The sequence below is a fragment of the Psammomys obesus genome, unplaced genomic scaffold (genome assembly GCF_907164565.1).
Source record: "Psammomys obesus unplaced genomic scaffold, mPsaObe1.curated_primary_1811, whole genome shotgun sequence".
NCBI classification, from domain to species: domain Eukaryota; kingdom Metazoa; phylum Chordata; class Mammalia; order Rodentia; family Muridae; genus Psammomys; species Psammomys obesus.
In genome coordinates this window covers 13,916,670-13,937,891 of record NW_026596166.1, presented here as the reverse complement: position 1 = coordinate 13,937,891, position 21,222 = coordinate 13,916,670, and the positions used below count along the sequence as shown (strand labels likewise).

The window sequence follows — 21,222 nt, the reverse complement described above, 5'->3', positions numbered from 1 at the left end:
AAGAAGAAGAAGAAGAAGAAGAAGAAGAAGAAGAAGAAGAAGAAGAAAAGAAAGAAAAAGTTCTTGAAGACATTGTTACTAATTTTAGCTGAGATGCAAAAGCAATTACGCAACAATTGTTATGGGAATAACCAATCACTTATTGAGTGGATTTTAGGCCCACTTCATGAGATAAAACCTGTACCTTACACAGATACTGCTAACTTGGCCAAGAACCTGTAACTAGATAGATTATTAGCACAGTGGAAAAAATCTAATACAGTTTTTCTGCTAAAGAAATAGAGCAATAAAATGGTTCCTAAGGACATTTTTTATACCTATGCTTTGTTCAATCTTTATCATCAAAGTTTCTTCCTGTCCTAAATAGAAATTAACCAAGAGACCTGCAACAGCACACCATGTAGAGAATGAAACATTCAATTCTATATGGTATGTCTTCATCAAACCTCTTTTTAAAAAAAAAATAATTTATTTTATGTGCATTGGTGTAAGGGTTTCAAGTCCCTTAGAATTGGAATTACAAACAGTTGTGAGCTGCCATGTGGGTGCTGGGAATCGAACCCGGGCCCTATTAGGAAGAGGATACAGTGCTCTTAACCACTGAGCCATCTCTCCAGCCCCTTCATCAAACCTCTTTACTCAAGACTTGGCAAAAAATTTATGCGGGAAAGGGGGAAGAAAGTTGTAAGTTCCAAGGATACAGTATCTTGAAGACACAACCAGTGTTGTTTATATAAACTCTCAGAAAACTGCAGCATGCATAGGGATGGCACAGTTTAAGCCAAATGAGGTTCCAGTAAGCAGAGAGAGAAGTGGTCATTTCACCCTTAACCAAGAAAATATGTGCATATTTTGCACATATGTGCTTATTGCTCTGCATTAACTCCTTTTTGCAGGATGCCTGAAAAATACAAATATTCTTGATTGTCCTTGAGTCAGTGTTACAAATGACTCTACTCTGCAAACTAGATTGAACTCATCGCTTTTCTTCAAGGAAGCGTGTTTGTTTGATAAAATAAAGTAACAAGTTATTCACTATTGGATCCATGACAGTTCAGGCTAAGTGTTGCGATGCTTTCATGTCAATCATACAGCCAGGTTTGACAAACTATTTTACATGTCCTTGATAATACAAACATTTTAAAACAAACAAGAATAAAACAAATACTGTTCACTGTATACTTTTTCCTTGTTTCTTTAATTTTTAAACAGTTGATACATAATGGATGATAGAGTTTGATTGTTCAACATAACAAGCCTTAAAAGGAATCTCACTTTAGCAATACTAACACTCCAATAGGAGTTTGGGTACAACCTTTTTATCCTATAAAGAAGCATTATGGTAGTTTTATTGGTATTACTTCATTTTATCATAATGTGAAAAATGATGGTTTTAACATATCTCATAGTTACTGACTATACTGTTGCCAACAATTCTGTAGCTGAGGGCATGAACCATAGCATATTGGCTCACACTATAATATCTACACTACTTTTAAGATGTATAATTTCATCAAGAAGTATCTTTCTAATATTTTGTTCATTGACAGAGAGCTGGGGTCACATATCACTACAATAATTCTTGAAACCATAACACACTAAAGTCAATGGGCCCAATGTATTGTGTACACATAATAGTCTGTCATGTACAAAGGGTCTTCTTGGTCCTGTGGATGTCCCTGTTAACTTCAAAAGCATCTAACCCTCCCCAGTACCACGTTAGGTTACTCTGACACAAGAGCGTACGCTACCTTTGAGGTCCGTCTTAAATCTCCTTCGCCTCCTCCAATAGAGAGGCTACATACACCACCACCATTCTAGCTGGTGGCTATCACTTTGGCTCCTGTTGCTGCTAATTTAGGAGCTAATATTTTGCTCCAGACCCTGAAATGGACTTTGCTTTTAGTTTTCTGACTTTTTCAAGTCTTTCCTGCAATGAGGTCTCCTGAAACCTTACTCAAAGAGTATGAGGTCTCCTGGGTATGAATTACATATTTCCTAATAACCTCAGTAAAAAAGGAACTTAACACTAGTTTTAAACTTTTATATTTGTCTTTTATGCTTTCCAAACCACATTATGTAATTGTCAACATATTATGTGTGTGTGTGTGTGTGTAGAATCTCTTAAGTATGGGGTTACATATAAATCTCTACATATCAAAATATAAAGCCTTCTTATAAATGGGGTTCTATATATATTGTCAAATCATGAAGCTGATACATTCATTAAATATCTAAACTAACATGTGCTCTGTGTATGTTTTACATAACACTTTAGTAATTATGTCTTACTGATAACATATTGTAAAAGCAAGTCACTACATCATCGTAAATATGCTGTAAAGTTTCTTTCACAGAAATAAAATATCATTAAGATTAAAGATTTTTAGATTCTAGTTATGATTAGATATGTGATTCTTCATAAACATTTTCTCAATATCTGTGATATAAACTCAATATCTGAGGAAACATTTTTAAATTAAACGTGACGGTATTGATTTCTTTGCAGACAAACTTACCTCTCACGATGATGTTGGTGGACTTTTTCGCAGGGTTTCCCACATTATTATTGGCAATGCAGCTGTAAGTGCCGGCATCATCTGACGTGATGGCAGGTATGGTCAACGTCCCTCCCTTCAAAACAATCTTTTCCGGCAGAGTCCCAAAGGACCTGACCCAGGTGAGAGAGGGCATAGGCTCCCCTCCTGTCGTAACACACACTAACGTTATGGCCTCTCCAGGATTTACAACTATAGGATCATCCACCAAGAGCTTAATTGATGGAGATGCTAAAAGACACAAACAGAAGACATGCATTTATTGAGACACGCTGCAACTGGTGATCATCAGCAGGTTTTATAGCCACTCATTTAAACTGTAAAATTGTTCTTTTTATCAAAATCAGAGCATCTTACTCAAACTTTGGCCAGATGTAATACTTCTGTACTTCAATTAAACAGTATAAATTTATAGAACTTGATTAAGTGTTTTATACCTGATGTGGTATTTTTGAGGCTATTTTCTCCAAATCGAAACATTCCTTCTAGAGAATGTCTCCAGAATTGGAAAATTAGCCAAACCTATCTGGTTCAGAAAACCTGTAATATAAGAATCTTGAAGCTTCTCTAAGAAGCTTTACAAGTTTCCTACCCAGTCTCTGGCAGGAGAGGGGATTCTCTTCATTTGTACTGCCTGGACACGGTGAAGTAAGTTCTGTCAATTCAGCTCTCACTGGGAGTCATCCAACTGGGTTTGCAGTACCTGTGCCTCTGGAAGTCACCCAGCAAACTCATGGTTCCTTAGCTAGATTGAATTACTTCAATGGGCTATTTTCAGTGTCCTACTGGAGATGAGTAGCCATTTGATTGTGGCACCACAGGAAAAGTCACACAAGATGCAAATATTCATGTCCCTGAGTTATTGCTGTGACAATATAATCACAAAAGTAACTAGAGTTGTCAAACACGCCATCCATTTCTCCCTGTCTAGTCCTTGAGTTTTTATGAAGTGGATGGCCAATTCTTTCACTTTTGGCTTAATTGAGGATGCGCTGATTGAGTCTTTCAACCTGAATTTAGTCAAGTAAGCCTTAAGTGCTTTTCTTCAAGTGTAGATTCATGTTATGTGTTACTATCCTGGTCAGGAAGTGTTAGGTTGTGAGTTCTAAACACAGCTTTACAGTTTAGAAAGAAACAATTACAAATGCCCCAACAGAAATACTGAGCCTAACACTTCTTTTATGGTTTAATCATAAAATTACCACAGCAAAAACCAAGTCTTTTCAAATTCTCAAGTTAAAAAATAGAAACACAAACATCCATTCAATTAAAAACAATCACTTTTTCACCAAACACTCAAAGCAGAAGCTACATAGAGAGTAGAAAATATTAATTTCATACAGGCACATCATACCTATAGCAGAGAGTAATCATATACAGCACTTTTATAAATATAAGATCATTTGTTCAGGAATATTTGATGACAAAATGAAAGCTGTAATGTATGCACACATATACACACACATATATATGTATATGTGTGCATGTATATATGCATATATATATAGTTATATATATATATGTATACATATTAGCTTGTGTGTTTTAAACAAATTCATCTCACTTTGAAAAAGAAAGCAAGGGAAAGGTGATATGTGAAAGTCACCACAGCTGGGGAGAAGACAAAGTACATCAAAAAATTATTAGGTATTTAACTAATGAATAGAAGATGTCACCAATTAAGTCTTATAAAATATGTATTATTTTCCTTATTAGTATATTACCACAAGAGACAAATGAACCACTTACTGAAGTAAATAGAATAAAACTAGAGTTTTAGTTAAAATAACATAGAAATCCTCACATTTACATCATACTAACAGTGTTTAAAGTGTTTTATACCACATTTAAATTAAACTAAAGGAAACCAAGTCAAAGTTCACTAATGTATATTAGGACTACAGAAACATCAAATTTCCACTAAACAGAAAAGTATTTACCTTTATTTAAGTCTTAGAGGAGGAAGTGTTGTTTCCTATAAGGAATTAGGCATGATAGTTGCATTGACACCTGACTGTGTAATCGTGGACAAGATCTTTCTCTTATGAATACCTCTTTTTGGCATTGTTAAAACAGAGAATAGAATGAGATGAGGGAGGGAGGATGGGGATGGGAATGGGAGTGGTTGAGGGAGGGAGCTACAGCTGGGATAGAAAGTGAATGAATTGTAATTAATATAAAAAATAAAAATTTAATTAAAAAACAGAGAATACAACTATCTTTTGGTGGATAATATAAATATATAGTCGTTATTTTTTTTTTTTATCTACAACAGTATTTCAGATAAACTCACCGTGTTTCAAAACTCAGTTTCGTGGGACTGATATGTTTTGCTTTAGTCCTGTAACTGTCCCAGCACCTTGAGGTCACACATCCTGAGCTTTCTCTCCAGGAAATGAAGAGAAATAAAGCTCACTGCACTAAATCAGAGATCTAGCTGAGTGTATATATGTGTTCCCAAACATATTGGCTGAGTCAACCAACCCCTGAAAACACACATCCATAGCTACGTGTGGAGGCAGAAGCTCATAATTCAAACATTTCAGGAGTAAAAGTCATTTTCAACTACACAGAGTTGGAGGCTAGCCTGGGCTACAAGAAACCTTATCTCACAAACAAACATGAAAGACTTAAACAAAAGAAATCTTTCAGATAAAGTTAAACATTTATACTAGCGAACACATTCTGCACCAAAGTCCACACTGACCCTTGGCACACCACACACACAGGAAAATGACCTGTACCCGGACTCTCCACCTCAAGGATCAGGAACACAAAGGCTCATCTTGTTCTCATTTTTTTTAATCCACGCTTTCTTGTTCTCCTTGGTGATCTTCAAAGCAAAACCTTCTATTCCTAACAAATGTTGCTTAGTGATTTTATTGTATCTTGTCCATATAGCTCCTGCCAAATGGCACTCTGGATCCTTAGAGATTCTCAGGTACTATTTGGGTCCCCAGCCTCCTATGCTGACAACTCACCTTGCAGAGTCCTGAACTTCACTGCCTGCGGCAAACAAACTTAAACCATGCTTTGGAAGTTACCAAAAGAGTTCTCCAAGCACATGAAAATAATTGCCGCTGCACCATCAGCTACAGATAGTCTTTCTGAACTCAGTCCTTACATATAACTATGGTGCCAGTCAGGGTATCAGGGAGATAAAGTGCCAGCTCTTAATGATGGAAGGTAGTTATCTTAGTTATGGACACTTGACTCCTCCTTTAGCACGAGTACAATAGCCCTGTAGCATGCATTATGTGGACTATGATTGGGATAGTAAAGTTGATACAGATTACATTGTAAAGGAAGTTTTTGTTTCTTTGTAAACTCAGTTATATAATATGTGAATATGAAGTTGCTTTAATCCCAAGTGTGGGACTTTAGTTGGGCTATAGTTTGTCCACACCTGTTAACTGTCTTGTGTGGAGAGTGGCTTGTGTAGTAAAGGCCTTCCACATATGGCAATAAGAGGGGTGTGGTCTTAGAAAGGCAAATGGGATGGACATTGGATGTAGGAAAAATCAAGTAACAGGACAGGAGCCTACCACAGAGGGCCTCTGAAAGACTCTACCTAGCACTGTATCAAAGCAGATACTGAGACTCATAACCAAACCTTGGGCAGAGTGCAGGGAATCATATGAAAGAAGGGGGAGTTAGTAAGACCTGGAGAGGACAGGAGCTCCAAAAGGACCAAATATATCTGGGCACAGGAGTCTTTTCTGAAACTGTTTCTCCAACCAAGGAACATGTATGGATATAAACTACAACCTCTGCTCGGGTGTAGCCCACGGTAGCTCAGTATCCAAGTGGGTTCACTAGTAAGGGGAATAGGGACTGTTTATGATATGAACTCAATGGCAGGCTCTTTGACCCCCTACCCCCGAGGTAGGAGCAGCCCTACTAAGACACAGAGGAGGACTTTGCAGCCAGTCCTGAAGATACCTGATAAATGAGGGTCAGATGAAAGGGGAGGAGGGCCTCCCTTATCAGTGGACTTGGAAAGGGTCAGGGAGGAGATGAGGGAGGGAGGGTGAGATTGGGAGGGAATGAGGGAGTTGGATACAGCAGGGATACAAAGTTAACAAACTGTAACTAATATTAAAAAAATTTAAAAAAAATAAAAAAGAATCTGAGAGTACAAATATGAGGGCTGAGAAAGAGAAGCTGTGGCATCCAGTGTTGCTGTGTGGTGTGTAGCAGTTGGAGAGACCAGAGACAGTGTGGTAGTTTGTACAAAGATGGAGAGAAATGCTTCAGGACACAGCAGTGGGGCAGAGATTGCTAGCTGTTTGTTTTTGATGGAGGTTGTTTTATAACCCTAAGAATCCCTTCACCCTTAACAGCTGGGAGAAGTAAGGGGGTCTGGGCTCTCTCTCCCTACTAACCTTTTCTCTCCCATGTAAGGGTTGAGAGGTTGGAATTAAGATGAGGCCTAAATACCCCAAATAATGTAGAGTTTTGAAAAAGAGCACTACATTACATAGATGATAGATAGATAGATAGATAGATAGATAGATAGATAGATAGATAGATAGATAGATAGAAAAATAGAGATGATAGATGTATAGATAGTTATAGAGATGACGGACAGAGTATAGATGAAAAATAGATGATAGCTATTACATAGATTGATGATAAAAATAAGATAGAGGACAAATAGATGAATGATAGATGATATGTAGAGAGATAATAGATTATAGATAGATGACATATGATAAACAGTTCGACACAGAGAAATAACAAGACAAAGAGCAACACAGACCAAGAGAACTGAGGAATGATAGGAATAAGTGTGTGAGGAAATGGAGGAAGAGCAGAGAAAGGGATAAAAAAGGAGGAACAGAATGAGAAAGATAAAAGAGGAAAAGATAATATGTTTTATATGAAGTGTCTCTCACGGAGTCATGTGGTAAACCTTGGTCTTCAGCTGACGATGCTTTTTGTAGAGGTTTTCGAAATTTCAGGAGCTGGGGTCAAGCTGAAGGAGGCAGGTGACTGGAGTAACTTGTCACTGCGGTGGGGGCTATCTTGAGGTTTATATATTTTCTTGTCATAGACCCCCTCTGTTAGGCACCTCCTACAATGATGGATTGAAACCTTGGAAACTGTGAGTTAAGATAAATCATCCCTCCCTTAGGTTGTTTGCTTCTGGTGTTTGTTAAAATAATGAAAGCCTGGCTGAAACGGCTGACAGACAGATAACAGATGACAGGCACGTTGGGGAATAGATAATAGAGAGCTCAATCCTTGGAGAGACAGGAGATTAGACTGTCAAGAAAGAAAGATAGGTAAAGAGAGACGAGTTAAAGAGAAGGGATGAGAAGAGAGACAAGGCCACAAAAGGTACATTTCTGTTTTCCTAAGGTCTAAACTCTTTTGTTCTGTCTTGTTTGACACAGGGTCTTATATACCTCATGCCTGTGTCTACCTCAGCGACTTATGTTGCTCAGGGCTGGCTTTAAACTCTTGATCATCCAGTTTCCATCTCCAAATACTGGGGTTACAGAGGCACACCACCACCTCCAGCCAAAATCTTATTCAAGATTCAATATAGCATATCTGAGGAAAGAGATTTTTCCTGTATCCCTTTTAGTCCTTTTTTTCCCTAGTAAAGAAAAGTAAATATTTTCCCTCTTGAGCTGATCAGGATTTACTTGAAAGGCCCACTGAGAGATAAGTGGCCTGTTGAGTGTCACACACATATCTTCTAAGATTCGATACTGCACAACAATTGGGGCATCTGTCCTTTGTTACCTTTGATGGTGCCGAGTGTGGCTCCCCTGAAATCAAGGACACAGTGAGTGTCCTTGTGGCCCTGGAAAGAACTCAAATCTGTAAAATGACAGAGTGAAAAGAACAGAGAGACCAGTGGAGCTGAAGTCTCCAAGACAGTAGACATGGATACAATCCCAGGGAAATACATCTATCAGAATTTTCAGATTTGGATGAAAGTGTGGCCTCGTGTAACATGCTGGCCTAGGAGTTTTGAGGACTTGAGTTCAATCCCAATAATGCAAGAAGACAAGACAATAAAAATATCTTCAGAACACTCTATTATGGTAAGTGGGCTGAGATAAATTTCTAAAATCATGGCAATGTACATAGTTAAAAAATAAATTGAATTGTTAATGTTTATAAAACATATTTACCTCAAATCTGAATTTATAATGAGAGTCCTGCTTACTCCAAATTATAGCAATTACTTTACCAGTAAGATTGTCTGTGGAGATTAAACAGTTTTTTAGTGTAATCTTACCAATTTAGTTTTAGTTGAAGTAGAACAGATTCAGTGACAAAAAGAAATATTTTATTGGGTGTATTTTTCTTTTTGTATTTTAACTTATCAGTTGAGGAAAGCATAAAGATAAACATTCTTTTAAAATCTAACACTAGACCACAGTGCTAATCACGTCTGAATTCTCATAGACTTTGGCCTTCCATGGATCTGGCAAGTTTAATTCTAAAAATAGAAGCTAATTTGTCACCTGGACTATAATTTAAAGAGCACAAGCTGGTATTTATACATACACCTATCAAATGTTTCAACTAAGAGCAGTTTGGTTCTTTGGACAGAAGTAATTCAAGGTTTAAAAAGTGGATTGATTCATAAGAAAAATGACTAGGAAGGAAAAAACAAGTAAGAATTACTTGATAGAAATGCTCTCTCCTTGGTAGTATTTGCCTAATTTTAATTCTTCAAAATGGGTTTTGATTGTCACTCTTAGGTGAGAATTGAGGAGAGCATAGATAAGGGTGAGGAGGAGGCTAGAAATGGAGAAATGCCAGGAATGGTGCTATGATTGTCAGGCTTTGGAACATAAACCTGGCTCTTGCCTGTGAAACCACAGGACAATGGACCTCAGACCTCTTCTTGATGACTAGAGATCTTGCAGTTTAGCACCATCTATGGTTCTCTGGAACTTAATTTCAGAGGCTCAAGTGATAACCCCTGCATCCAGGAAAAATCTTTCTAAGGAGGATAATTATTTGAGGTTTATCTCTTTTGCTGTGATAAAAACTCTGACCTCCCCCCTAAACATATCAGGCAAAGTGGTTATTTGTCTTAAAATTCCAGTTTCCAGTGCATTATTCTGGAGAAGTTAAGGCAGAAATTTAAAACATAGTACTCATGATCAAGAGCAAAGGGAGAATACAGGCATGGATCATAGCTTTCTTTTATAATTGATTAATTAATTAATTAAATTTTATTTATTACAATTTATTAACTTTGTATCCCAACTTTAGCCCCACCCTCATCCCCTCCCAGCCCCTCCCTCCCCCTTTTTTTTTTTTCTCTTCCAATGCTCCTTCCCCAGTTCACTGAAAAGGGAAGTCCTCCTCCCCTTCCATCTGACCCTAGCCTATCAGGTCTCATCAGAACCAGCTGCATTCTAGCTTTCTTGCTCTTAATTATCTTTTCCCTTTTTCATGTTGTTCAGGACCTCCTGTCTAGAGGATGTTGCCATTCAGGGTGGCTGATTCACCAGTGTACAACCCAGGTAATCCCCACTGACATTCCTACCGGCCAAACTGACACAAATGCCTCCTCCTTGACACCCCTTGTCAAAAATTCCAGGTTGTGTCAAGTTGATGGCAAAAAATAGCCAGAATATTAGTGTACAGAAAATCTGGGTGGATATGATCATACTTCAGAATGTACACATAAGGGATTATTGCTATAATTTTAAAAAGTAATCAAAATTAAAAATAGAACAAAAATCTGTCCACAGAAAGTACAGCAAGCTTCAGGAGAGTCAAAGAACAGAAGGCAGCCCACTTGGTTTCTGTGGCTCACTGTTTCCGTGTACATTGAGAGTCAATTACTAGCTACAGGAAGATCCTATGTAAAGGATAAGAAAAAAGCATAGGAGAGGGGGCTGCTATCAATCGAGAAATAGGTACCAGATGAAGTAAATGAGACTATCGTATGAAGTAGTGAGCACTAATAAAAATAGGCAACTAACTTCTTTTATCCTGTCTGTAACCTGATGATTGTAAAATGGCAGAAAACATGCAAGATGTTGATATCTGTGGTGAGTTGTATGTGGAGAGACATGCCTAGAAACTATGATTCCTATTTTCAAAATCACCTCTTTCACTGAGATGAAATCATGGCTGTTTTCGCAAATACTTCGTGGTGATTCCATTTTCCATGTTTATTTCGTGTCCAATTTTGAAAAATGAACATTTCACAAAATAAAGAAGGGAGAATATATTTGAAGTTGATTTGAAGACTGAATGATCTACCCCCCTTTTTTGTGAGTTTATTATTTCAACATTATCATTCACTTTATTGGCTGAAACTCAGGAATACCAAGGATGGCATCATACTGGGTAAGTATATTTGAAATGCTGTTCAAAATTATTGCAGTATTTGAAATAGTAACTATAAATAGTACTTAATGCAAGAGTGAACCTTTGCTAGAAATATTGAAAACAACATGCATTTCTTTTCATTTTCATAGTATTTACCTGACAGACATTTTTAGAAATGATCAAGAAGAGAGAACCTGTTTCTTCATGAAAAATTGCATAAAGGGCTCAGAAAGCAGTAAATTTCATAAAACCATATACCTCAAGTAATAGCCTCTCTATTTTCTTAATTGGGGGATGACTTCACACAATCATTTATTGCTATTACTGTTATTATCATCAGTGATTGAATGTACTCAAACATTGCTTCTTCCCAGTGAAACATCCTCCATATCAAATTATTGAGTACATATTAATAGGACATGTATCATGCTGTGTAATAGGTACCACAACATATCAGTGAATGACACAACCAAAGCTTCCCAACATTCAGAAGCAAACATTCTTAATCCAGTGCCTTAGACAGCTCAGCCATGCTACCTCTAAAAGGAGTAAACCATCTAAACAAAAATAATGAGAACTCTTGATACAACTGCCTTTGTCTCACTTGACCTTATACTGTTACATCATCCCCAAAGTTCTTGAATGTATGCTTTTGACCCTTGACCAAGATGCTGAGGTCATCAGAACAGAGAAATTATAGAAATTGGCCAAACGGTACATTTTACACTGAATAAAGACATTGTAACATCTTACAAATGACTCTTTTGAATCTATCCCTTGAGCAAGATCAGAGGAACTTGTGTTCATAACTCAATAAAGTAAAATGTCCACAGTCAATCAGCTATGGCATTACAAATACCTAATGGCCTGAAAGTTCTTTATAAATACAGAAGGGCATTATGAGTGAAGACAAGCTTCAGTATTACATGTGTCTTTCTCTGTTGGTCCACAGTCCCTTCCTGTTCTTTTCAGCAGGCGAGATCTTTGTAGGCTTGGAACCATTCAAGTTCAAAAGAGAACCAGAAACTTAGACAGCCATCACTCAGAAAGAAAACCCAAGCTAAGTTTTTCCAGCTAAGACATTGGTGATACATGATAATATTTTGTTCAGTATAGAACACATGGGGATTTGCAGAGGAAGACTATATTGCAAATGTATATTTATCATGACACAAGCAGAACAGAAACTAATTGTTTCTGTTATCAGGTGTTCACTTCCACTGTTGTCTTATTAGCAAGCAAAACATAATTAATTTCTTATGCTTAAATATCAATGTCAATTCTTTATCAAGACGTGAAGATTTTACCCAGGTGATTGGTTAGATTTCTCCTTTTCGGGAGCAAGGATAATTATAATAGGCTACCACCAAAACACTATTGTCTTTTTACTAGAATATTTTTAAGAACAGGAGAATGTTTACCCAATAGGTCTAATAACTACTTATGAGTGAGTACATACCATGTGTCTTTTTGTTTCTGGGTTATCTCACTCACCATGATCTTTTCTAGTTCCATCCATTTGCCTGCACATTTCATGATTTCCTGTTTTTAATAGCTGCCTAGAATTCCATTGCTTAAATGTACCATGATTTCTGTATCCATTCTTCAGTTGAGGGATATCTAAGTTGTTTCCAGATTCTGGCTTTTACAAATAGAGCTGCTACCAACATGGTTGAGCAAATGTCTTTGTTGTGTAGTTGAGCATATGTTAGATATATGCCTAGGAGAGTTATAGCTGAATCTTGAGATAGCACTATTCCTAATTGTCTGAGAAAGCACCAGATTGATTTCCAAAGTGGTTGTACAAGTTTACTTTCCCAGCAACAATGGAGGAGGGTTCCCCTTTCTCCACATCCTCTCCAGCATGTGTTGCCACTGGAATTTTTTTTTAATTTTTTATTAATTACACTTTATTCATTTTGTATCCCCCCATAAGCCCCTCCCTCCTACCCTCCCGATCCCACCCTCCCTCCCCTTTCTGCATGGATGTCACTCCCCAAGTCCACTGATAGGGGAGGTTCTCCTTTCCTTTCTGATCTTAGTCTATCAGTTCTCATCAAAAGTGGCTGCATTGTCCTCTACTGTGGCCTGGTAAGGCTGCTCCCCCTCAGGGGGAAGTGATCAACGAGCAGGCCAATCAGATTATGTCAGAGGCAGTCCCTCTTCCCATTACTATGTAACCCACTTGGACACTGAACTGCCAGGGGCTACACCTGTGCAGGGGTTCCAGGTCATCTCCACGAATAGTCCTTGGTTGGAGTATGATTTTCTGGGACGTTCCCTGTGTTCAAATTTTCTTGTTCTGTTGCTCTCCTTGTGGAGTTCCTGTCCCCTCCAGCTCTTACTATTTCCCACTTCTTACATAAAATTCCATTCACTCTGCCCATCAGTTGGCCATCAGGCTCAGCATCTGCTTTGACAGTCTATACTGCAGAAGCTTTCAGAGGCCCTCTGTGGCAGGTTTCAAGGTTGTTTCCTGTTTTCTTCTGGCTTTCAGAGGCCCTCTGTAGCAGGTTCCGAGGTTGTTTCCTATTTTCTTTTTCTTCTGATGTCCATCCTCTTTGCCTTTCAGGATTGGGATTGAACATTTTAGTTAGGGTCCTCTCTTTTGCTTAGTTTGTTGAGATGTACAGATTTTAGTGGGTTAATTTATATTGTATGTTTATATGAGTGAGTATATACCATGCATGTCTTTTTGCTTCTGGGACAACTCACTCAGGATGATCCTTTCCAGGTCCCACCATTTACCTGCAAATTTCATGATTTCCTTATTTTTCATTGCTGAGTAATACTCCATTGTATAGATGTACCACAGTTTCTGCATCCATTCTTCAGTTGAGGGGCATCTGGGTTGTTTCCAGCTTCTGGCTATTACAAATAAAGCTGCTACAAACATGGTTGAGCAAATGTCCTTTTTGTGTACTTGCGCCTCTTTTGGGTATATGCCTAAGAGTGGTATGGCTGGATCTTGAGGAAGCGCCAGATTGATTTCCAGAGTGGTTAAACCAGTTTACATTCCCACCAGCAGTGGAGAAGGGTTCCCCTTTCTCCACAACCTCTCCAGCATGTGTTGTCCCTTGAGTTTTTTATTTTGGCCATTCTGATGGGTATAAGGTGAAATCTCAGGGTTGTTTTGATTTGCATTTCCCTAATGGCTAATGAGGTTGAGCATTTCTTTAAGTGCTTCTCTGCCATTCGATATTCCTCTGCCGAGAATTCTCTCTTTAGCTCTGTTCCCCATTTTTTAAGTGGATTACTTGGTTTGTTGCTTTTCAGCTTGTTTAGTTCTTTATATATATTGGATATGAGTCCTCTGTCCGATAAGAGGTTGGTGATGATTCTTTCCCAATCTGTAGGCAGTCGCTTTGTTTTGATGATGGTGTCCTTTGCTTTACAGAAGCTTTTCAATTTCATGAGGTCCCATTTATTAATTGTTGCTCTTAGAGCCTGTGCTGTTGGTGTTCTGTTCAGGAAGTTTTCTCCTGTACCAATGAGTTCTAGGGTATTCCCCACTTTTTTTTCTAGCCAATTTAATGTGTCTGGTTTTATGTTGAGGTCTTTGATCCACTTGGACTTCAGTTTTGTGCAGGGTGATAAGTATGGATCTATTTTCATTTTTCTACATGTAGACATGCAGTTGGACCAGCACCATTTGTTGAAGATGCTATCTTTTTTCCATTGTATGGTTTTGGCACCTTTGTCAAAAATCAGGTGTCCATAAGTGTGTGGGTTTGTTTCTGGGTATTCTGTTCTATTCCATTGATCCACCATTCTGTTTCTATGCCAGTACCATGCAGTTTTTATAACTGTTGCTCTATAGTACAGCTTGAGATCAGGGATGGAGATACCTCCAGAAGATCTTTTATTGTAGAGGATTGTTTTAGCAATTCTCGGTTTCTTGTTATTCCATACGAAGTTGAGAATTTTTCTTTCCAGGTCTGTAAAGAATTGTGTTGGCAATTTGATGGGAATTGCATTAAATCTGTAGATTGCTTTTGGTAAGATGGCCATTTTTACTATGTTAATCCTGCCAAGCCATGATCATGGGAGATCTTTCCATCTTCTCATATCTTCCTCTGATTCTTTCTTCAGAGACTTGAAATTTTTTTCATACAAGTCTTTGACTTGCTTGGTTAGGGTTACACCAAGGTACTTTATGTCATTTGTGGCTATTGTGAATGGTGTTGTTTCTCTAATTTCTTTCTCAGCCCTTTTGTCTTTTGTATACAGGAGTGCTACTAATTTTTTTGAGTTAATTTTGCATCCGGCCACTTTGCTGAAGGTGTTTATCAGCTGTAGGATTTCCCTGGTAGAGTTTTTGGGGTCACTCAGGTATACTATCATATCATCTGCAAATAGTGATAATTTGACTTCTTCCTTTCCCATCTGTATCCCCTTGATCTCCTTCGACTGTCTTATTGCTCTACCTAGGACTTCCAGCACTATGTTGAAGAGATATGGAGAGAGTGGGCAGCCTTTTCTTGTCCCTGATTTCAGTGGGATTGCTTTAAGTTTCTCTCCGTTCAGTTTGATGTTGGCTATAGGCTTGCTGTATATCGCCTTTACTATGTTTAGATATGTGCCTTGTATCCCTGATCTCTCCAGTACTTTAAACATGAATGGATGTTGGATTTTGTCAAATGCTTTTTCAGCATCTAGGGAGATTATCATGTGTTTTTTTTCTTTCAGTTTGTTAATATGGTGGATCACATTGATGGATTTCTGTATATTGAACCACCCCTGCATACCTGGGATGAAGCCTACTTGGTCATAGTGGATAATATCTTTGATGTGTTCTTGGATCCGGTTTGCAAGTATTTTGTTAAGTATTTTTGCATCAATGTTCATAAGGGAGATTGGCCTGAAATTCTCTTTCTTTGTTGAGTCTTTGTGAGGTTTAGGTACCAAGGTGATTGTGGCTTCATAGAATGAGTTTGGTAATGTTCCTTCTGTTTCTATTTTGTGGAATAGTTTGAAGAGAATTGGAGTTAGCTCTTCTTTGAAGGTCTGGTAGAATTCTGCGCTGAAGCCATCTGGTCCTGGGCTTTTTTTGGATGGGAGACTTTTGATGACTGCTTCTATTTCTTTGGGGGATATAGGACTATTTAATTGATTTACCTGGTCCTGATTCAGCTTTGGTGAGTCAAATCGATCAAGAAAATTGTCCATTTCATTTAGATTTTCAAATTTTGTGGCATATAGACTTTTGAAGTAAGTCCTAATGATTGTTTGGATTTCCTCAGTGTCTGTAGTTATGTCCCCCTTTTCATTTCTGATTTTGTTGATTTGGGTGGTGTCTCTCTGCCTTTTAGTTAGCTTGGCTAAGGGTTTGTCGATCTTGTTGATTTTCTCAAAGAACCAGCTCTTGGTTTCATTGATTCTTTGAATTGTTTTATTTGTTTCTAATTGATTGATTTCAGCCCTGAGTTTGATTATTTCCAGCTGTCTACTCCTTTTTGGTGTGTTTGCTTCTTCTTTTTCTAGGGTTTTTAAGTGGGCCATTAAGTTGCTTGAATGAGCTGTCTCGAATTTCTTCTTGAAGGCACTTAGTGCTATGAACTTTCCTCTTAGCACTGTTTTCATTGTGTCCCACAAGTTAGGGTATGTTGTGTCTTCATTTTCATTGAGTTCTAGAAAGGCTTTAATTTCTTTCTTTATTTCTTCCGTGACCCAGCTGTCATTTAGTAACAAGTTTTCAGTTTCCATGTGTGTGTAGGCTTTTTGCTTTTTCTGTTGTTGTTGAAGTCCAGCTTTATTCCATGGTGATCAGACAGGATACAAGGGATTATTTCAGTCTTCTTGTATCTGTTGAGGCTTGCTTTGTGACCAACTATATGGTCTATTTTGGAGAAGGTTCCATGAGGTGCTGAGAAGAAGGTAAATTCTTTTGTGTTTGGGTGTAAAGTTCTGTAGATGTCTGTGAGGTCCATTTGATTCATGACCTCTGTCAGAGATATTGTTTCTTTGTTTAATTTCTGTTTTGTTGACCTGTCCTTTGTTGAGAGTGGGGTGTTGAAGTCTCCCACTATTAATGTGTGGGGATCTATATGTGCTTTAAATTTTATCAATGTTTCTTTTACAAATGTGGGTGCTCTTGTATTTGGGGCATAGATGTTCAGGATTGTGATGTCTTCCTGGTGGAATTTTCCCTTGATGAGTATGAAGTGTCCTTCCTCATCTCTTTTTATTAATTTTGGTTGAAAGTCTATTTTATCAGATATTAGAATGGCTACTCCTGCTTGTTTCTTGGGTCCATTTGCTTGGAAAGTCGTCTTCCAACCTTTTACCCTCAGGTAATGTCTATCTTTGTGTGTTAGGTATGTTTCTTGTATGCAACAGATTGCTGGGTTTTGTTTACATATCCATTCTGTTAATCTGTGTCTTTTTACTGGAGAGTTGAGTCCATTGATGTTGACAGAAATTAATGACCAGTGGCTATTAGATCCTTTAATTTTGATGTTGGCTGTGTTCATAACGTTGTGTGCTTGGTTGCTTTTTGTTTTGCTGTAGTAAGGTTAATTATTTCCTGTGTTTTCTTGACAGAAGCTAATTTTCTTGGGTTGTATTTTCCCTTCCAGTATCTTCTGTAATGCTGGATTTGTGTGTAGGTATTGTTGAAATTTGTTTTTGTCATTGAATATCTTGTTTTCTCCGTCTATGAGGACTGAGAGTTTTGCAGGGTATAGTAGCCTGGGTTGACATCTGTGTTCTCTTAGGGTCTGTATGATATCTGTCCAGGCCCTTCTGGCTTTCACAGTTTCTGTTGAAAAGTGATTCTAATGGGTGTGATTCTAATGGGTTTGCCGTTATATGTTACTTGGCCTTTTTCCCTTGCAGCTTTTAGTATTTTTTCTTTGTTCTGTATACTTACTGTTTGGATTATTATGTGGCGGGAGGATTTTCTTTTCTGGTCAAATTTGTTTGGTGTTCTGTAGGCCTCATGTATCCTTATTGGCTTCTCCTTTAACTTGGGGAAATTTTCTTCAATGATTTTGTTGAAAATATTTTCTGGGCCTTGGAGAAGGGAGTCTTCTTTTTCCTCTATTCCTATTATTCTTAGGTTTTGTCTTTTCATATTGTCTTGGATTTCTTGGACGGTCTGTGTCAGGAATTTTTTGGATTTAACATTTTCTTTGACAGATACATCGATTTCTTCCATTGTATCTTCTACACCTGAGATTCTTTCTTCCATTTCTTGTATTCTGTTGGTTATGCTTACCTCTGTAGTTCCTGTTTTCTTCCCTAAATTCTTCCTTTCCATTATTTCTTCCATTTGTGTTTTCTTTAATTTTTCTAGTTCTACCTTCAGGTCTTGAGTTGTTTTGTTTACTTCCTTCACCTGTCTGCTCGTATTTTCCTCTTTTTCTTTTAGTTCCTTCAACTCTGTCTCTTTGATTTCCTTCAGTGATTTAATTATTTCTTCTCTGAAGGCCACAAGCTGTTTGGCTGCATCTTCCCGTATTTCTTCACGGATGGCCCTAATCTGCTTGTCTTTATCTTCCTCCATTTCTTTACGGATAGCCATGATCTGTTTGGTTTTATCTTCCTCTAATTCTTTACGTATTTTATCTGTTTCCTCTATTATTCTCTTCATCAACATAGATGTAAGGTCATCTTCTTGATTTTCTATTATGCTGCATTGTTCAGGGCTGTTCGCCCCTGGATGGCTGGGTTCTGGAGATGCCATATTGCTCTGTCTTTTGTTGGTTGAGCCTTTATGCTGACCTCTACCCATTGGGCTGATTTAGGTGTTGGCTGTTAGTTTCTGTGCTTCCTGGAGTCCTGAGGTAGGGAGTATCCCCTTGGCCGGAAGATGAATTTTCCTGAAGGAGTCCTTCTCTGCTTTTTGGTTATGGTCACTGTATGGCCAGTGTTTCTCCGGAGTTGCCACTGCTCACCTCAGGTTTATAGCCCTGAGTAGTAGCTGTGGTCTATGTTAGGCAGGGGGGGATCTCCTCTTACCCATAGAATTTCTCAAGACAGCTGCCCCACTGCTGGGTTTCTTGTTATAAATTTAGTGTGCTCACTAAATTTCCATGTACAGTCCTCTTGAAGAAACTGCTGATTTCTAGCTGTGGGGTTTTCTCCCAACAGGGAAACTCAGTTATTCTGGGGCGCACAGTTCTGTCCGGGAAAGTGGGAGCTGCACTCAGCAAGTCTCTGGGCCAGAGGCTGATTGCTCTGCTCTGGACCTGGAGAATGTGTACCTAGGTTGAGTTGTCGCCTGGGGGCACTGCTCTGGTCTGGATGCTGGGTGCCTCACTCTGGACCAGAAGCTGTGTGTCTCTGTCTGGGATGGCGGCTGCAGGCACCGATCTGGTCCAGACGCTGTGGGTGCAGCCCCCCTGAAGGATCAGGGATTCCCACAGTTTTGGCAGTCTAGCCAGGGACAACTGGCCGATCCCTGGCACAGTATCTGAGGGCTGCTGTAATGGCTCTTCGGCTCCTGCAGGTCTGAGGATGCAGCTGTGTGTCCCAGTGCCCCAGGGGAACTCAACAATGGCGGCAGAGCACAGCGCTTCTGCCTGCACTAGAGTCTGCGTGAGTCCAGTGTTTTGGTGCTGGGTGTCCTAAGCGTTAGAGCTGATGACCCCCTCCGCTGGGGGTTTCCTCCTGCCAGAGACACGCAGTCTGGTGCCCTGGTGCCCTGGTGCCCACAGTTCTATCTGAGGCAGCGAATCACGCGCGCAGACTGGGCTCCATGCAGGAGCCTGGGTTCCCAGCTCTGGGTCCGCGCTGGCTCTTGGGGCACCCGCGGAACCCGAGTCTTTTCCAGGGGATGTCTGGGTAACCTGGGGTCGGTCCCAATTGTTTCCTGCTCCGTGGGGTTATCTCTCGACTGGGAAATCCAGTCTATGGTGCTGTGGGCCCACAGTTTAGTCTGGGACCGTGACCAGATCGCGCTGGCGGGTAGCTCTGGGCTGGTGACCAAGCACCTGGCGGAACCGGGATCTCTTCCGCGGTTTAGCCAGGTGAGTTAAAGCTGATTGAATCCCCCACCGTGGGGTATCCTCTCACCTGAGAAACACAACCACTTGTGTTTTATGGCCGCGAGTTCTGATTGCTGGTCACTGTGCCAATCCTGCTGTGCTGCTCCTCAGAATGAGAGTCCTCCCGGTGCCGTCACTGGAATTTTTGATCTTAGTCATTCTGATGGGTGTGAGGTGAACTCTCAGGGTTGTTTTGATTTGCATTTTCCTGATGATTAAGGACTTTGAAAATTTCTTTAAGTTTCTCTGCCTTTCAATATTCCTTTATTGAGAATTCTCTGTATTTACATACTAAACTCTATACTCCTAAAGAAGATAAACAAGAAGAAGGACCCTAGAGAAAATTCTCAATCCTCATTCAGAAGGGCAAATAGGATAGACATTTAGAAATAGGAGAAGTCAGGGAAGAGGACAGAAGCCTACCACAGAGAGACTCTGTAAGACTCTTATGACTGAGGTATCTAAGCAGAGACTGAGACTCATAACCAAACTTTGGGCAGAGTGCAGGGAATTTTATGAAAGAAGGAGGAGATAGAAAGACCTGGAAGAGACAGGAGCTTCACAAGGAGACCAAGAGAGTCAAAAAAAAAAAAAAACAAAAACAAAAACAAAAACAAAAAAACAAAACTGAACCCAGGGGGCTCTTTAGAAACTGATACCCCCACCCAATAACCATGCATGGAGCAGACCTAAAACCCAAGCTCACATATAGCCCATAGACTCAGTCTCCAAGTGGGTTCCCTACTAAAGGGAGCAGGAGCTGTCTCTAACATGAACTCATTGGCAGGCTCTCTGATCACCTAGCCCTGGGGAGTATAGCCATACCAGGCCACAGAGGTAGACTATACAGCCAGTCCTGAAGAGTCCTGATAGGCTAGGGTCAGATGGAAGGAAGGAGGACCTCCCTTATCAGAGGACTAGGGGAGGGGCAAAAGGGGAGAAGATGATAGAGGGTGGGATTGGAGGACATGAGGGAGGGGGCCACAGCAGGGCTACAAAGTGAATTAATTGTACTAAATAGTAAAAAAAAAAACATAAGAAAGAAAGAAATGTCAGATAACTAAATGAAATCTACATACTTCTAAAAAAGGAATAGGAGAATAGGATATTAACATGACAAGAGTAGTATATATTATATACATATATTGTGTTACCAGCACCTAAAAGATGACTTAGTGAAGATTTGGAGAGTTAATAAAGTTCTCATGAAGAATTAGAAAACCTGAACCAGGGGTGGAGGCACACACTAGTACTCATAATAGTTGTTGAGTCTAAGGTCACAGGGGTACTATTATTTTGAGGCCAAGTTAGTCCAATTGTTTGCAAACAAACCATCAACAAGCAACATGAGCTATTTT

The 21,222-nt window shown here is 39.2% G+C and overlaps 1 protein-coding gene across 3 annotated transcripts in view; it reads right to left on the bottom strand.

Moving 5' to 3' along the window:
• Mdga2 (MAM domain containing glycosylphosphatidylinositol anchor 2) overlaps window positions 1-21,222 on the bottom strand; it is an 870,813-nt gene that overhangs the window by 254,682 nt on the left and 594,909 nt on the right. For all 3 annotated transcript variants that reach the window (XR_008718784.1, XR_008718785.1, XM_055595284.1), the window contains exon 6: window positions 2,520-2,789. Coding sequence is in view for 1 of the 3 variants with exons in the window: in XM_055595284.1 (XP_055451259.1) it covers window positions 2,520-2,789 (270 nt within the window). In the remaining 2 variants the exon portion in view is untranslated. The remainder of the gene's footprint in view (window positions 1-2,519; window positions 2,790-21,222) is intronic.